The 19,182-nt window shown below is 42.1% G+C and overlaps 1 protein-coding gene across 1 annotated transcript in view; it reads right to left on the minus strand.

Annotated features, from left to right (window-relative positions):
- Positions 1–19,182, minus strand: part of dhrsx (dehydrogenase/reductase (SDR family) X-linked) — a 285,105-nt gene that overhangs the window by 12,604 nt on the left and 253,319 nt on the right. The window contains exon 6 of the mRNA XM_060826870.1: positions 10,804–11,011. Coding sequence (XP_060682853.1) covers positions 10,804–11,011 — 208 coding nt within the window. The remainder of the gene's footprint in view (positions 1–10,803; positions 11,012–19,182) is intronic.

Here is a 19,182-nt window from a genome sequence, read left to right on the forward strand (position 1 = left end):
CTGTTGACTGTGACACCATTGTTTATTATCAGAAAAAACATCTAGATTCACTGATTTCCTTTACAGAAGGAAACTACCATCCTTGCCTACTCTGGCCTACATGTGACTCCAGACCCACAGCAATGTTTTGACTCTTAACTGTCCTCTGGGAAATTAGAGGTGGGCAATAAATACTGGTCTAGCCAGTGATACCTACATCCTGTGAATGAATAAAAACAATCTTGGAGGACTTATCCAGCGAGCCAATACAAGTAGAACTTAGGTATAAGAAAGGAACAATCACTTTGATGAGGTTACACTATTTGTCTCCAATAGCTAGCAAGAAATAGAGGAATGGAAATGTAAGCAGATCATGGAAAGATTTAAAAACAACAGGGTTGTGGTAGTGCATGTTTTTAATGTCCCTGCTTTTCAGTGGAACTTCCACACTGCCAGCGGCTTATATGGAGAAGAATTTGTTCGGTACATTCAGAAGAGATTCCTGAAACAGTATGTTGAAAGGGAAGGGATCATATTGAACCATGAGGCCGGCCATGTGATCAAAGTTTCAGTGGGGGAGCTTTTTGGGAACAATGATCATAATTTTAAGATCAGATTACCTAGAGTATGGAAACAGGCCCTTCGGCCCAACAAGTCCATACCGACTCTCCGAAGAATAACCCACCCAGACCCATTCCCCATATGTACCCCTGACTAATGCACCCAACACTATGGGCAATTTAGCATGGTCAATTCACTTAACCTGCACATCTTTGGATTGTGGGAAGAAACTGGAGCACCCGGAGGAACCCCACGCAGACACAGGGAGAATGTGCAAACTCCACACAGACAGTCATCTGAAGCTGGAATTAAACTCGGGTCCTGGTGCTGTGAGGCAGCAGTGCTAACCACTGAGCCACTCTCAGTTATGGAAAAGGATAATACTGACCCTCGAGTGAAAGTGCTAAATTGAAGCAAGATTAATGACAACGGCATTAGGCAGGAACTGGAAAAATTGGACTGAGGGCAACTGTTTCAGGGTAAATCGACATCTGACATGTGGGAGTTTTTTTAAAAAACCAGTTGACAAGAGTTCAGGACCAGTATGTTCCTATGAGGATGAAAAATAAGGATGGTAAGATCTGGGAACCTTGGCTGATAAGAGATGATGTAGGTTTAGTTAAAATGAACAAAAGAAGAATACGTAAGGTTTAAGAAACAGAAATCAAAGAAGACCCTTGAGGAAATGTCCTTGACAAGTAGAACACACCAGATGGCCTCCTTCTTTGGAGACCGCCATTTCCCTTCCCACGTGGTTAAAGATGCCCTCCAATGCATCTCGTCCACATCCTGCACCTCCACCCTCAGACCCTACCCCTCCAACCGTAACAAGGACAGAACGCCCCTGGTGCTCACCTTCCACCCTACCAACATCGCATAAACCAAATCATCCCCCGACATTTCCGCCACCTCCAAACAGACCCCACCACCAGGGATATATTTCCCTCCCCACCCCTTTCTGCCTTCCGCAAAGACCGTTCCCTCCATGACTACCTGGTCAAGTCCACGCGCCCCTACAACCCATCCTCCCGTCCTGGCACCTTCCCCCACCACCGCAGGAATTGCAAAACCTGCACCCACACCTTCTCCCTCACCTCCATCCAAGGCCCTAAAGGAGCCTTCCATATCCATCAAAGTTTTACCTGCACATCCACCAATATCATTTATTGTATCTGTTGCTCCCGATGCGGTCTCCTCTACATGGAGAGACTGGACGCCTCCTCGCAGAGTGCTTTAGGGAACATCCTTGGGACACCCGCACAAATCAACCACATCACCCTGTGGCCCAACATTTCAACTCCCCCTCCCATTCTGCCGAGGACATGAGGTCCTAGGCCTCTTTCATCGTCGATCCCTCACCACCAGACACCTGGAGGAAGAACGCTTCATCTTCTACCTCGGAACACTTCAACCCCAGGGCATCAATGTGGACTTCAACAGTTTCCTCATTTCCCCTTCCCCCACCTCACCCCAGTTCCAAACTTCCAGCTCAGCACTGTCCCCATGACTTGTCCTATCTGCCTATCTTCTTTTCCACCTATCCACTCCACCCTCCTCCCTGACCTATCACCTTCATCCCCACCCCCATTCACCTATTGTACTCTATGCTACTTGTTCCCCACCCCCACCTTCCTCTCATTTATCTCTCCACCCATCAGGCACTCTGCTTGTATTCCTGATGAAGGGCTTTTGCCCGAAACGTCAATTTTACTGCTCCTCAGATGCAGCCTGAACTGCTGTGTGTTTCCAGCACCTCTAATCCAGAAATAGGATTAAATGAGAATCCAAAGTCATTTTAGCCATATATGAGGACCAAGAGAGTAATAAGGGAAAGGGTAGGTCCACTCAAAGACAAAGGAGGGAATTTACATGCAGAGCCACAGGAAGTGGGTGAAATCCATCAATATTCATGAAAGAGAAATATGTGGATGACAGGTTTAGAGAGGGTTTGTTGATATTCTGGGGCATGTCAATATTAAGAAGGAGAAGGTGTAGGGTATCTTGAAAAACATTGGGGTGGTCAAGTCCCCAGAGCATGATGGAATCTATCACAAGATGCTGAAATAGGCAAGGGAGGAGATTGCTGGGTCTTGACATAGACCGTTGATTCTCCTTGCCACAGGTAAAGTCCCAAGTTATACAGAATAGTGAATGCTGTTCCTTTGATCAATAAAGCAACAGTGATAATCCAAGAAATGATAGGCCAGTGAGCTTTTCATCAGTGGGAGGGAAATTATTGAAGAAGATTCTTAAGGACAGGATTTACTTATATTGAGAAGAATTGACTGATTAAGGATAGTAAGCATGGTTTTATGCAGGGGAGGTCTTGCCTCACCAACTTGATTGAGTTGTTTGAGGAAATAATGAAGACGATTGATGAGGATAAGGTAGTGGATGTTGTCTACATGGACTTTACTGAAGCATTTGACAACATCTCTCAAGGTAGATTGGTCCAGAAAATTAAGTCACGTGGAACCTGTGGTGAGTTGGCAAGTTGGATACAAAATTGGCTTGGCCATTGAAGAAAGAGGTTAGTGGTGGAGGATGTTTTCCTGACTGGAGATCTGTGACCACCAGGTCTGTGTTCCACAAAGATCAGTGCTGGGATCCCTGTTGCTTGTAAGATCTTTAAATGATTATAATGAAAATGTCAGTGGTCTGGTTAGTAGGTTTGCAGATGACACAAATATTGGAGTTGTGGACAGTGAGGAAGGACATCAAGGCAGTAGTACATTTTTGGCAGTACTGACTCAATGAGCTGAAGAATGTCTTTTATGATTCTATAATATAAATCAACTGGAAAATTTAGCAGAGAAATGGCAGATAGAGTTTAATTTGAGCAATTGTGAGGTGATGGAGGGTTTGAGAGTTTAAATGCAAGAGGAAAATATGCTGTTATTGCCTTCACCCTTAGGAGCACTGACATATAGAGGGATCTTAGAGTCCAAGTGCTTAGCTTCTTGAAAGTGGCAACACAAGTGGATAAGGTGGTAAAGAAGGCACAAGGCATGCTTGCCTTCATCAGTCAGGGCATTAGATATAAAAGTCGATAAGTTATGTGGCAATCGTATAAAACTTTGGTCAGGCCACATTTGGAGAACTGTGTGCAGTTCTGATTGTCACACAATAGGAACAACGTGGAGGCTTTGAAGAGGGTGCAGAAGAAGTTTGCCTGGATTGGAGTGTATTAGCTATAAGCAGAGATTGGACAAAGTTGGATTGTTTTAGCCAGAGCGTCAGAGACTGAGGAGCAACCTGATAGAAGTACAGTCACTCCTTCATATCCGTAAAGGTTCCTTTCCTTAGAAACCACATGAATGTTGAAATTTGCAAGTGTGGAACTCATTAAAAATAGGTTAAAATAGATTAAAATGGTTAAAAATATCGTAGATATGCAATTTTTGCCCAAGGATTTTGATGTTTGCTGTTACTTAATTTTTGGCACAGTTAGGTTCATTTGTAGTTTTGCAGATACAGAGGATTTACTGAATATAAAATTATGAGAGGTAGGGACAGGGCAGATTATTGGAGTCTCCTTCCTAAGGTGGAAATGTCAAATACTAGTGTGCAAAGACTTCAGGTGAGAGGGGCAACATTTCAAGGCGATGTGTGAGGCATTTTCTTTACACAGAGGATAGTAGGTGTTGGGAACACGCTGCTAAGGGAGGTGGCAGAAGTAGATACAACAGCAAAATTTAAGAGGTGTTTAGACAGACATCTGAACAGGCAGAGAATAGAGGGATGCAGATCAAATGCAGACAGATAAGATTAATTTAGAATTGCATCATTCACTTTCCAAAGAACCCCTACAGTGTGGAAACAGGCCATTTGGCCCAACACGTCTACACCAACCCTCCGTAGAGTAACCCACGCAGACCCATTCCCCTACCCTACTACTCGACATTTATCCCCGACTAATGCACCTAACCCACATATCCCTGAACACTATGGGCAATTCAGAATGGCCAATTCACCTCAACTGCACATTTCTGGATTGTGGGACGAAACTGAAACACCCGCAGGAAACCCACGCAAACACGGGGAGAATGTGCAAACTCCACACAGACAGTTGCCCAACAGTGGAATCGAACCGGGGTCACTGGTGCTGTGAGGCAGCAGTGCTAACCACTGAGCCACTGTGCCAAATTGATTGCATGGCATACAAGAAAAAGAAGAAGCTAAGTAAAGGCAGAGGGGAAGCACCCCTAATGAATTATATTACTGGTTCAATAGTAGTAGATGGTTCAGGAGGTTAGGCTTGAACAATCTGTTTGAGTGGACATGCTTTAGAGATGCCGGTGTTGGACTGGAGTGTACAAAGTTAAAAATCACACAACACCAGGTTATAGTCCAACAGGTTTAATTGGAGGCACTAGTTTTCGGAGCGTCGCCTCTGCATCAGGTGGTTGTCACAATTAAACCTGTTGGACTATAACCTGGTGTTGTATGAGTGGAGATCAGGAATAAGCTATATTTCGGATGATCTATAGGTCACCAAACAGTATTCACAATATAGGATGAATCCTACAAGAAGATTAGATTAGATTAGATTACTTACAGTGTGGAAACAGGCCCTTCGGCCCAACAAGTCCACACCGACCTGCCGAAGCGCAACCCATTCCCCTACATTTACCCCTTACCTAACACTACGGGCAATTTAGCATGGCCAATTCACCTAGCCTGCACATCTTTGGACTGTGGGAGGAAACCGGAGCACCCAGAGGAAACCCACGCAGACACGGGGAGAATGTGCAAACTCCACACAGTCAGTCGCCTGAGTCGGGAATTGAACCCGGATCTCAGGCGCTGTGAGACAGCAGTGCTAACCACTGTGCCACCGTGCCGCCCAGAGATATTGGATGCTTATAATAAAAGAGAAACTACAATTGTGAGTGATTTTATTCGACATTTACATTGGAAAAATCAAATTAGTTAGAGTAGCCTCAATGAAGAACTCACAGAATGATTTTGAGATAGTTCCTGTTCTGTGGTCTATGTTCTAATTCACTCTTCCCCAGCCCTCACACAGTCATAGAGATGTACAGCACAGAAACAGACTCTTCGGTCCAACTCGTCCATATCAACCAGATACACTAAAGTAATCTAGTCCCATTTGTCAGCATTTGGCCCATATCCCTCCAAACTCTTCCTATTCATACACCCATCCAGATACCTTTTAAATGTTGTAATTGTACCAACTTCCACTTCCAACAGCAGCTCATTCCATACACGCACCACACTTTGCGTGAAAAAGTTGCCTCTTAGATCCCTTTTAAATCTTTCACCTCTCACCTTAAGCCAATGCCCTCTAGTTCTGGACATCCCCACCCCAGGGAAAAGACCTTGTCTATTTATCCTATCCATGCCCCTCATGATTTTATAAACCCCTATAAGGTCACCCCTCAGCTTCCGACGCTCCAGGGAAAACAGCTTCAGTCTATTCAGCCTCTCCGTATAGCTCAAATCTTCAACCCCAACAACATTCTTGTAAATCTTTTCTGAGCCCTTTGCGATGAAATAACAATCCCACCTCTGTTAATGTTATGGTATCCAAACAACCAGCCAATAGGGTTTCTTTGCGATAAATTTAACAATAACTTTTAACTTTATTAATTTAATATTTAATCCCATCTAAAACCCCCCTTGCAGATTTTCACCCTTTGAGATGTTTTAAGCATGGTAGAGTTTCACCACATGAATTGGATTATAGATTTAGAATCAGGAGAGCCAGACCTTAGAGGTTAAAGGTCATTTAAACTTCAATTGCTGCAAAGAAACTTCATGCCAATCCTTAAAAGTTAGTGGGATCAATTGAAGCCAACATTACAGAACGAGCATGTTCCAGAATCTTTTCTTGTAGCTTGTTTGTCTCTTTTATTTGTGATTTAAATAGGGACAATGGAAAAAGGAGGGGATTGTTTACAATATAGCACCTGTCATAATTCCAAGATATCCCAAGGATCTTTACAATCAAGTAAGTGTTTTCAAAGGACACTAACTGTTGCAACATAAGAAAATGTGAGTGAACCAACTCATAGCAAGCAGCAGTTTAATAATGACTAAATAAGCCGCTTGCACAATGCTGATTGAGGGATACGTATTGGTCAGGGCACTATAAGTGAGTCTCCTGCTCTTCTTCATAATAATGCCATGGTATACTTTACACTTGAGAGAGCAGAAGGGGCTGTAATTTAATTTGAGATATGGTATCTCAGAGTGTGCACACTCCCTTAGTACTGCCCTTGAGAGCCAGCCATTTGAATTATTGCATTGACAGATCTAATTTGAGTCAAGAAAGGGAGCCAGCTACTGAGCCACAGCTGCCACATGGCAGAGTGAGGCTGGTATGCAAAGAATGGTCAAATGGACAAGGTGCCAGAGAGAAAACAGCACAGCAGAAGTCAAATCCGGGCAAGAAGCACTGCCTTCAGGAAAGGATGGGAAAATATCAGAATGAAAAAGACTAACCCTATATTCTGCATGGGTTGCCTCAAGGTGGGTCAGTGTTGCCCTGAGTTGAGTAGCAGTTCCAAGCTGTCACACAATGGTTGCAACTCAAGGGACCAGAACTGGTAGCAACCACATTGAAAAAAGACCCTGAAGGACATTCATCACTTAGAATTCAAGACATGATTTCAGGATCTGTCATTCGTTCGCCCGTCTTTAGCTCTTTGCAATTGACAAAGCTCTTTGAATTCTCCTTATTGTGTAAGTGATAAGATAAGTGACGGATCTGTCATTTTTTTTATTGCTGACAATAATGAATACGAAATGTGGCACACTTTAAGAGATAAAAGGTCACATCACTAGGAGAAGCTGGAATTTAAACACAGCTAATTAATACTGTCTGCTTCAAATGATCACAATAATATGATAATCTAACTCTTTGGTGCTTTTTGCATTAATCTGCAGAGAGTGATATTTAACAGCCCAGTGAAGGTGAAACTTTACCATTATAGCAAGGAATGGATAAATAAAACTCTTGCTGGAAATGCAATCATTACTAATGCAAGCTTGAATTAGAGTCTGATGTTTTGGGACTGTTTTCAGTTTAGGATAAAATAGAGAAATGAACGGGGTCATGCAATCTGCTTTGAATTCTGCTGACAGTGAACTTGATGTTATTCTTAAAGATGAAGTGGTTTTCAAGCAGGTTGTTTTAATAGGAAGAAGATGCAAAGTGATACACAATGGCAAAAGCATCTGGGCTGAAAGCGGGCAGATTATTCATTTCCAAAGTCCCAGCAATGTGTTAAGAAGGCCAGGTTTTACAAACCTAATAATAAAAAAAATTGCAATCCTTCAATGCCTTTTTGAAGGAAGTGGTGGGATGTCTTCTCCAACCACAGCAATCCCTGAATTTTACAATCAGGGCAGTTTGCATGGACTATTTCCCTAAAAGTTAATGTTATTCATAGATTTCAGTTAACACTTAACTAGTATTGACCTATTTTGCAACTGTTCGTTCTTGATGTGTGTGAATTTACTAGAGACTCTCTTTTCGCAGTGTTTAATCCTTGCTTAGTATAACATTTCTACAAAAAATGTGAATGATTAATATATTTTTGACATAATCACAAATCCCATAACCTGTAGGTACAGCTTCAAACTCAAAACACGGAATTTATGTCGAATATCACAGCAAAGAAACAGTCCATTTGACTCAACAGGCCCATGATGGTGTTTATACCAAACTCAAGCCTCCTCCTCCAAACTTATATACCTTAACTTGTCAACAGAACATCTATTACTTTCTTGATTAAGTCTTATCTAGCGTTACCTTGAAAGCATCCATGCTGGGTATCTGAGCTTCTCCTTTTGACAGTGAGCTCTACATCCTAATGACCTGTCTTGATAAAGACATTTCGCCTGAATCCCCAAATGAATTGATGAGAGACTATTTTATATGTACAATTCATGGTCCAGTCACCCCCAACAAATAGAAATTTCTTGTCCTTGCTTATAAAGTCAAATTCTTTCCAAACCTTAAAGACCTCTATCAGGCCTTCTCTTTTTCCAGAGAAAAATGCCCATTTCCTTGATGAGTATAACTTCTCCATTTTGGTATCATTTTGGTTATTAACCACCTGTTAATGGCTCAATGGTAAAATTGTGGGCTCCTGATGCTTTCTATGGGCAGAACAAAGAGGGTTTCTTCATTTAATTATACAACTGATGTGAGAGTCCTGCTGCCAACTTGCAATGGAATGTGCTCCAAAAACTCCCTTAAGTATCCTTCTCGACACATATGGTTTGACAGTGGAATGAGAAGTGTTTACTCTGGAGAAGGATGTGGAAGATAGAGAGCTTGGGGAAATAAATACCAACATCTTGAAATGTGTCAACGTTACGGAGGATGTGCTGGATGCCATAAAACACATAAAGTGGATAAATCCCTGGAATCTGATCAGACGTACCCTAGAACTTTGTGGGAAGCTAGCAAAGTGATTACTGGGTCCCTAGCTGAGATATTTGTATCATCGATAGACATAGGTGAGAAGCTGGAAGACTAGAGGTTGGCTAACATGGTGCCACTATTTAAGAAGGGTGGTAAGGAAAAGCCAGGGAACTACAGACCAGTGAGCCTAACATCGGTAGTAGGGAAGTTGCTCGAGGGAATTCTGAGGGACAGGATTTACATGTATTTGGAAAGGTAAGAACTGATTAGGGATAGTCAACATAGCTTTGTGCATTGGAAGCCATGTCTCATGAACTTGATTGAGTTTTTTGAAGAAGTAACAAAGACGATTGATGAGGGCAGAATGGTGGATATGATCTGTATGGACTTCAGTAAGGTGTTCGACAAGGTTCCTCATGGGAGACTTATTACCAAGGTTAGATCACATGGAATACAGGGACAACTAGCTTTTTGGATACATAACTGGCTCAAAGGTAGAAAACAGAGGGTGGTGGTGGAGAGTTGCTTTTTAGACTGGAGACCTGTGACCAGCAGTGTGCCAGAAGAATCAGTGCTGGGTCCACTGCTTTTCAACATTTATTTAAATAATTTGTATGTAAACTTAGGAGGTATGGTTATAAGTTTGAAGATGACACCAAAATTAGAGGTGCAGTGGACAGCAAAGAAGGTTACCTCAGAGTACAATGGGATCTTGACCAGATGGCCCAATGGGCCGAGGAGTGGCAGATGGAGTATAATTTAGATAAATGTGAGGTGCCACATTCTGGAAAGCCAAATCAGGGCAGGTGTTATACACTTAATGGTAAGGTCCTGGGGAGTGTCGCTGAACAAAGAGACCTTGGAGTGCAGGTTCATAGTTTCTTGAAAGTGCAGTCCTAGGTAGACGGGATAGAGAAGAAAACTTTTGATATGCCATCCTTCAGTGCATTAAGTAAATGGGTTGGGAGGTTATGTTGCGGCTGTACAGGACATTGGTTAAGCCACTTTCGGAATACTGCATTCAATTGTGATTTCCCTGCTATAGTAAGGATGATATGAAATTTGAAAGGGTTCAGAAAATATTTCCAAGAATGTTGCCAGGACAGGAGGATTTGAGCTATAGGGAGAGGCTGAATAAGCTGGGGCTGTTTTCCCGAGAACACCGGAGGGTGAGAGGTGGCTTTATAGAGGTTTATAAAATCATTAGGGGTGTGAATATGGTGAGTAGACCAGGTCTTTTCCTTGGGGGTGGGGAGTCCAAAACTGGAGGACATAGGTTTGAGGTGGGAGGGGAAAGATTTAAAAGGGACCTAAGGAAGAACCTTTCCAAACAGAGGTGGGGTGCATGTATGGAATCACCTGCTAGAGGAAGTGGTGGAGGCTGGCACAATAACAACATGTAAAAGGCATCTGGATGGGTATATAAATAGGAAGGGATATGGGCCAAATCTGGCAAATGGGACTGGATTAATTTCAGATATCTAGTCGGCATGGATGAATTGGACCGAAGGGTATATTTCCGTGGTGTACATCTCTCTGACTCTAAGCAAGCGCATCCTTTCATCTCACCCCACTTTGCCACACCTGCAATTTCAATTCTCTCTGAAAGCATACCTGATTGTGATTTGAGACGGTCTATCTGAGTAGTATCCCCAGGTAACTCTTTACAAAATCTATTCGCTGCAGGTTGAAAACATTCTATTTCAATTTTATTTCCCTATTTATTTCAAACCCATTTCCTTTTTGATCTGTCTCCCCACCATGAACAACGCAACCTGCATGGATTGTATTGCAAATGGCTTGTGGTAAAAGGTGACTGAGTACACAATTCCTAAATGATAATTGTTAATGAAAAGGTTCGATACCTTGAAGAACAACCAGGATGTTAACCACTTGCACAGTTTGAAGAGCCAGCTGGTGTGCTTGTAGAGATCAGTGTTGACAACTCCTGGGTCCACTACATTTGACGTCACGTAGCTCCCCTCAGCTGTGAGGCGCTGCTGCAGTTCGTATGAAAAGAGGACAAGGGCAAGCTTGCTCTGTGCATAAGCTCCATGGGGAGAATAATGGCGTCTGTACGTGGAAAATTGAACAATTCTTAAGGGTTGATGCCAAAGCATTGATTAGTTAATACATTTCCAGATCAAAACTCAGATATATTACTCTTCTGTCACAATCACAGCAATAGATACTGTATTTGTATTATTTTGTTTTAAGCAATTCTCTACTGCAGTCTCCTCGAGTTGCATGGTCCCAATGGTATACCGATACACAATACATTAATTGTGTAAAAACAAAAAGAACTGCGGACGCCGTAAATCAAAAACAAAAACAGAAACTGCTGGAAATGCTCATGGCAGCATCTGTGAAGAGAAACTAGGAAAGGTCACTGGACACCAGGCAACATTTCCAGCAGTCTGGTTTTGTTTCTGACGTTAATTGTATACAAGTCTGCACTGTATTTATAAGTAAAGTAATCCATTATCAAGAACGTCATAACCAACTCCAATCTGGGTCTCATTCAGCTGCTCCACCCATCACTTCACACCTGCCCCCGCCCCTCCACTCCATGATATTTATCAACAAGAGTTATGATCCAAGTAGAACTGGATTGAAGCTGAAGTTAATTGCAAGGTTTTAGGTGTCTCAGACCATGAGGCTTAACAAGCATTATGTTAAAGCATTGTCACTTTCATTCTCTGTGCTTTTATGTGATGCTGGTAAGGGCAGGATTTCTTGCCTATTCCTAATAGTTCTCCGTTTCACTTATTTACTTGCTTGGGCTATTTTAGACGGTAGTTCAGAGTCACCCAGGTTTATGTGGATCTGGAGTCGCCTTACGGCCTGATTGGGTAAGGATGACAGACTTCCTTCTCTGGAGGATAGGTTATGCCCGAAATGTCGAACCTCCTGTTCCTTGGATGCTGCCTGACCTGCTGCGCTTTTCCAGCAACACATTTTCAGCTCGTGTCAAACAAATCAGCAAAGTTTTTATGGTCATCAGGATTGAAACTAGATTTCAATTCCAGACTTATTAATTGAACTTAAATTTAATTTGAATCCACATCCTAAGAAAATTAGGCCTCCAGAATAATAGTGCAGTCACATTACCAATACCTGTATGGCAGATAGATAGTCTTTTGGGACGTATCTTTAAGGATAGTTAGGCATTTCATGAAGCACACCTTCACAAAAGTGGCAATGGAAATTTGGAACATCCTTACACAAAAGACAACTGAGCCTGAGTGAGGTCAAAAGAAAGTTTTAAAATTGCAATTGTTAGATTTTTGCCAGACATTAAGGGTTAGAGAGTCAAGGGGGGAGGGGTGGTAGATGGGAGTTAAGATGCAGATCTTCAGTGAGCTAACTAAATTGTGGTAAAAGGTCTGGATGTTAAAAGAATTAATGCTCCAATGTTGTACAGCTAATACAGTAAAAGCACAAATGAGAAATACTATGTTAGTGCCTTGCAATTAAATGTCTGAAAACTCTGCAGCTGTTTCAATGGGTACTGAGTCAGCTCACTGCAGTCTTAGTGATAAATCCTTAACAGGCTCAGCCATTCTAAATTAAATTCTTGGAAAATAACAACCTAGCAACTCAACTGATTTCTATTCAAAGTAATGCAGCCTCGTTTGCATTGCATAATATGCACAATCTAAAGATGTCATGCAATTCAAACAGGTGGCTTTATCTCTTTACTTCACATGCTGTAGAGATTACTTCAACCTCCTCTAGATTAGTAAATCAGCCCTGCCTTGAAATAAAGCCAGCAAGTGCTCAGTAAATCTGCTGCCACCTCTGGAGACAGAAAGGGTTAATGGGCTTTATTTTCCAGTCAGAGGCAGTGGGCCTAGAAGTACAAAAGCAACTTTATGAGGTGGGGTGACAGCATCTCAGAACTAACCCATGCCCGATCGATAGGCTGGACGCAGAGTTCAGGAGTGTGTGCTGAGAGCCAACACCACTGCCCTTGCATCCGATCTGAACCGTATCTTCCCCCAACAACACTCCTGTGACCACAGAACTCTGCCACAAAATGCTTTCCTGATTCCTTCATGGTTGTTCCTCTGGTACTTCCATGGGTGAGAGCTACCAGCTTCTGAGAGGCTAGCAACCCTCACTGGGCGAAATGCTGTCCCACTACAACTTGATTTCAGAGGAAGGCCCACCACTGGCTTCTACACCACCTGATTGAAAGAAGGCACAGGAGTTCTTTTGAAGAGTCAGTTCGGGCGTCTTGACAAGTTTGAGTTAGTGAATAAGGTAGACAAGCAGGAGGCTGGAAGAATACAGCAAGTCAGGCAGCATCAGGAGGTGGAGAAATCAACATTTCGGGTGTAACCCTTCTTCAGGATTAGGGGTGGGGGTGAGGGGAGTTGCAGATAAAGGGAGTGGGGTGGGGGAGAGTTGGCAGGGTGGTGAGGTAATGACAGGTAAACACAGGTAAAGGGTACGGTCTTGTTGGTCAATGGGAGGAATGAATCTGGTTGGTGACTGGAAGGAAGAGCCAGTAAATGGAATGGAAGGAAGGGGCTGGAAAGGGAGTTGGGGGATAGGAAGGGAGGTGAACAAGTGAATGAAATGTCTGGAAACTGTTTCTTGAGCTTGCTTTGAGCAAGATGTAGGGGTATGGGTGGGTTGCGCTTTGGCGGGTCGGTGTGGACTTGTTGGGCCGAAGGGCCTGTTTCCACACTGTAAGTAATCTAATCTAATCTAATCTAAAAAGATTGGCATAGTTTAGAAGGCCAAATTTGTTACAGGATTGGATAAAAGAATTAAAGAGCTAAATGGCTGAAGGATCAGGGTCAAGTTTGTGCATTGAGCAGACTTTTTCTTATTTCTTTCCTGGAGCATGTCAGTACAACCGGCAAGGTGAGAATTTACTGCTCATCCCCCAACTGCTGCTGAAAATGTAATGAATAGCAAATCAGTACCCAATCAACATTTGTTTCTTCAAACTAGGGGAGACATCCAGTCACTATTTGTTACATAACCTGAATATTGCAGAAACAGAGAGCTTTTCATCTTGTACTCATCAGGACAAGTACAAGAATGCAAAATTACAATCAAGCACAACAATGTATACTAGAGGAAAAACTTGCTAACCATTCTTGAACTTGTCTTGATAAGTGCAAGGTAAGAAACTCTGGCCATGTATCTATTGCTGAAAAAAAAGTCAAATTAAATCTCTAACTTTTCCCAGTTCTGATAAAACATAGTAATTGTCCTAAACCAATTACTTTGCTTCTCTCTGTTGTCTAAGTGGCAAAGTATTTCCAGCATTTTCTGGATTAATTTCAGAATTTCCATTTTCTTGCTGTATATCAGTCACACATACACTGCCACATCCAGTATACACACACCATTATATCCAGTATTCAGCAATATGCGGGATACTAAAATAACTTCACAACACCAAACATAAGGGAACAATTACGGATTAATCAGCACTGTTAGTGGAACAATTTACCAGTGTTGTTTGATGAGTCAGCTCTTACACTTGTAATTAATGACAAAATAATTAACTATGAATGGAATTGATATATTGGATTTGCTACAAGAATCTAATTCAAGGATTTGAATGGGTCCTGAGAAGAACTTAGAGGCAATAATTTAGTCAACAGAATTTAGACATCCCACACAGTGAACAATTGATATCTGGAAGGGATGATAGACTGATATTCCAAATTACTCACTAATTTGTACTGTGTCAGATCCACTAATGCTACAGCTTGACATTTCCCCTGTCTTCCTGCTAAATACTCAGCAATAACAATATAACCAGGATGAGGGTAGGCTATTAGTTTGGGTTCCTCCTGTGCCCAGACTGACAAAATTGAAGGTTGTTTCACAGCAGCTCATTGCATCAGCAGACATAGTAAATTATGAAGCCACTGATAGAAGCTGGGTGTTGTCCTGGAGACTTTCCAACTGTTACAACTTTTGTAGATTTTAATAATACAGCCTCAGGCACACAGATGAATGTTAAATATGAACGAAAAAGCTAAGGAAAGCTTCTCGCACCATGAAGTGTTCCCCGACCTGGAGCTTCTGCGACATTATCAATTTAAATATTTTTCAATAATTTCTAAGAACTCAATGTCATATTCATTAGCACTGACAACATCCAGCTCTATCAACAATGCTTTCCTGATCATTATTAGGCTCTTAATGCCAGATTTTTGTTGAATTCAAATTCCACCATCTGCCATGATTGGATTCAAACCCAAGCCCCCAGGACATTACCTGGGTCTCTGGAATAATGGTCTATTGACAATATAACTCGGCAACTGCCTTCCCAAGACAGTGTTTCTCAATCTCTTCACTGCTTAGATTTGTCAAGGTATGATTTGAAACCCAGCAGTGAATGAGCAGAAATTTCCTCCAATTAAATATCCTTTTCTAGGCTGCTGTTACACTTTTGCGATCTTAGCGTCCTGTTTAGCCCCAAGCTGAAGTAATAGTAATATCACTGGACTAGTAATTCAGCTCCTCAGGCTAATGTTCTGGGAACATAGTTCGAGTACTGGTGCAAGATCTGGTGAAATTGAATTTGGTGAAAAGGAAATCTGGAATTAAAACTAGCCTAATAGTGACTGTATGTAACCATTGCTGATAGTTGTAAAAACCTATCTGGTTCACTAATATCCTTTAGGGGAGGAAAATCTGCAATCTTTATTTGGCCTACACATGACTCGAGATCCATTGTAATTAACAACTCTTGTGGTGATTAGGGATTGGCAAAAAGAACTGATCCAGCCAACAATGCCCAGAAAAATTTTAAAAAGACACAATAAGCTAAAGGGCTTCCTTCTGTCCTCTCCATCACAACAAGTGTCTGAATAACATAGACAGCGAAAGGCAAACTTTCATCCATATTCTTGGTGCCATGTTTTCCTTGTCAGTCTGCCAACTTGTTCTGACTGTAAACCTGAATTTATCCAAACTCCTGCTGTCCATTTCACCCCTGACCCACATTGACACACATTCCTATTTAAAATTTATTTTAAAATTTCCATCCCTGAATCCAATCTCTTTGGTAATGGTCTTATAATGAAATATCTTACCATGCTAAAGGTGCTACATAAACACCAGTTGTTGTTATTGTCTCTCTGTGGGATTGTCCCAGTTTTCCTACATAACTAGAATCAATGCAAATCAAAGGGTTTTATTGTGTGCCAAAGATTTTGAGATATCCACAAAAAGTAGGACAAATCCATCCTGGCTAATTAATACTTTTTCAGAATGTTCTTGATCATTAGCAAAGTGATGGAAGGGGTTGTCTACTGTGCAGTCAAGTGGCATTTATTTAAAATCTACTTGCTCACTGATGCTCAGTTTGGGTTTTGCCAAGGCCACTCAGCTCCCAGCCTTATCATTAAATTAGATTAGATTACTTACAGTGTGGAAACAGGCCCTTCGGCCCAACAAGTCCACACCGACCCGCCGAAGCGCAACCCACCCATACCCCTTACCTAACACTACGGACAATTTAGCATGGCCAATTCACCTGACCCGCACATCTTTGGACTGTGGGAGGAAACCGGAGCACCCGGAGGAAACCCACGCAGGCACAGGGAGAACGTGCAAACTCCACACAGTCAGTCGCCTGAGCCGGGAATTGAACCCGGGTCTACAGGCGCTGTGAGGCAGCAGTGCTAACCACTGTGCCACCGTGCCGCCCCTAGCCTTGGTACAAATTGGACAAAAGAAGTCAATTCCAGAGCTGACTGGTCCTGATGTTAAGATAGCACTTGACTGAATGTGGTTTTAAGGAGGTCGAGCAAAATTCAAGTCAGTTGGAATTGGAGACAATGACTCCACTGGCTACAGTCAGGCTAAACACGAAAGAAGATGGTCTGAGGACAGTCATTTCAGCAACAGCATATCATTGTAGCAATTCTTCAAGGTAGTTCCTAAACGTTCAGCTACTTCATCAAGGATATTCACTGTTTTGTAAGGCCTGAAATAAGGGTGTTCATGAAGGATTGCACAGTGTTCAGCACTATTCCCAGTCTCTCACATGCTGTAGCCATCCATGTCCATTTGCAGCAAGACACAGACAGTCAAGCTTGAGCCGATTAGTGGCAAGACATGGTGCTGTCAAATAAGTGGTAATCAATGACTATCTCTAACAGGGTGGAAGCTAACCCTCTGACTGTCCAAAGTCTGTCCACCATGTCTGTACCACAATCAGGATTGTGGTGGAATACTCTGCATTTGCCTGGATGAGCATAGTTCTAACAACACTCAGGAATCTTGATACCATCCAGGCCAAAGCAACTTGCCTGATTGGCACTTCATTCACCAACTTAAAAGTTCAGCCCTCCACCACTAATGTAAGGTGGCAGTAAGACCATAAGACATAAGAGCAGAAATTACACCATTCAGCCCATCGAGTCTGCTGTGCCATTCAATTATGGCTGTTAAATTTCTCAACCCCATTCTCCCACATTCTCTCCATAACCCATGATCCCCTTGATACTCAAGAACCTATCTATCTCAGACTTAAATATACCAAACTACCTGGCCTCCACAGCTTTCCGTGGCAATGAATTCCATAGATTTGCCACTCTTTGGCTGAAGAGGTTTCTCCTTATCTCTGATCTAAAAGGTCTTCCCTTTACGCTAAGGCTATGTCATTGGCTCCTAGTCTCTCCTACCAATGGAAACATCTTTACAACATCTACTCTGTCTGGGCCATTCAGTGTTCTGTATATTTCAATTAGATCATCCTCATCCTTCTAAACTCCAATGAATATCGACCCAGAGGAGTCCTTAAATGTTCCTCCTGCGTTAAGCTTTTCTGTCCTGGGACCATTCTTGTGAACCTCCTCTGAACATGCTCAAGGATCATCCTTCCTGAGATATGAGGCCCAAATATGTAGCATACAATGTACACAAGACACACTACCACAGTTTACCAGGGTTCCAACATTTTTCAAACTTTAACTAGCATCATCTGGAAGAATATGGACAATGGAAACATGGGCTCATCACCATTTGCAAATTGCCTCCAAGTCGCACATCAAGTTGACTTGGATGTGTAATGCTGTTACTTCACAGTCACTGGGTCAAAGTCCTGGAATTACCAATACTGCTGGTGCACCTAAACTACACAAATGCAGTTTTTCGAAAAGGCAACTCACAACCATTTCTTCAAGAGCAATTAAGGCACTGCCAGCAAAGGCCAGCAATCCTCACTTTCTACAAACACATTTTTTAAAACAAGTTCACAATGAGTTGGGGCTGAGTGTCACATTGTTTTTAATGAACTTAACCCCTTCCCTCAGATTCTCTCCTGTGCATTGTTTGAGAGTTAAATTTCAGTGGATGATAATTCCATTTATGGAATCAGCTCACTGAGGACAGAGTCAAAGCAGCTAGCATTGCACTTGAATGCAAATTAGAGAGATTACTTTCAACAAATAACATGTGGGGGTAAAATATCTGAGTAATTTAAGGCATGAAAGTGTTAAATGTAGCAGACCACAGGGTGACATTGACTCTCTTGTTCTGTGTCAGTCCCTAGTTGTGATGCCGAAGAATTGGTAAAGATTGATAGTGGTAGTTAGTCAGCATTCCCATTAGCATCGCACCATGTGACCAATCCTATCACAGGATGATGGAAGGCGAGCTACTCAATCCATCAAGCAAATCCTCTGATTGGCAGCTGTCATGTGAACACACATTGAAAGATTTAGCAGTTTCTGAGCCCTGCACAAGATCTTTACCCCTCATCTCCCAGTGACAGGCCACAAGGATATGACATGTGCACCATTTCAGAAAAGGGTTTTCCCAATTTGCTTACTTAAATGACATCACTAGTTAGTGATGCGACTGGCTTTGATGCTTAAATGACTGAAAATTTGATTTATATTAAATCATTTCCAAAAGTTTAAAGATTGCCCATAAGCTAGCGTGTTTTGTGATTGTAGTGGTACACATTATAGCATTTACCAAAGTGAAATCATTGCCTCTATTTAAATGCTGTTGTACTCTGTGAAAGCATGGGTGGCCTTAACTTGACTCTTCAGGTCACATTCTAGTTTTGTGACATTAAAGGAACAGAACCAAACAACAACATGAGTTGTGAAAATTTTGCAAGAGAAAGCTATGAGAATTCGATAGTGGATCACATCTGGATCAGAATCAGGAATCACATCCAGATCAGAATTGAGAATACTGGGAAATTGGTTATTTACTTTTTTTTTCAGATCCATTTGGAAGTAAAATTTATC

Source organism: Hemiscyllium ocellatum, chromosome 6 (genome assembly GCF_020745735.1).
Source record: "Hemiscyllium ocellatum isolate sHemOce1 chromosome 6, sHemOce1.pat.X.cur, whole genome shotgun sequence".
NCBI lineage: Eukaryota > Metazoa > Chordata > Chondrichthyes > Orectolobiformes > Hemiscylliidae > Hemiscyllium > Hemiscyllium ocellatum.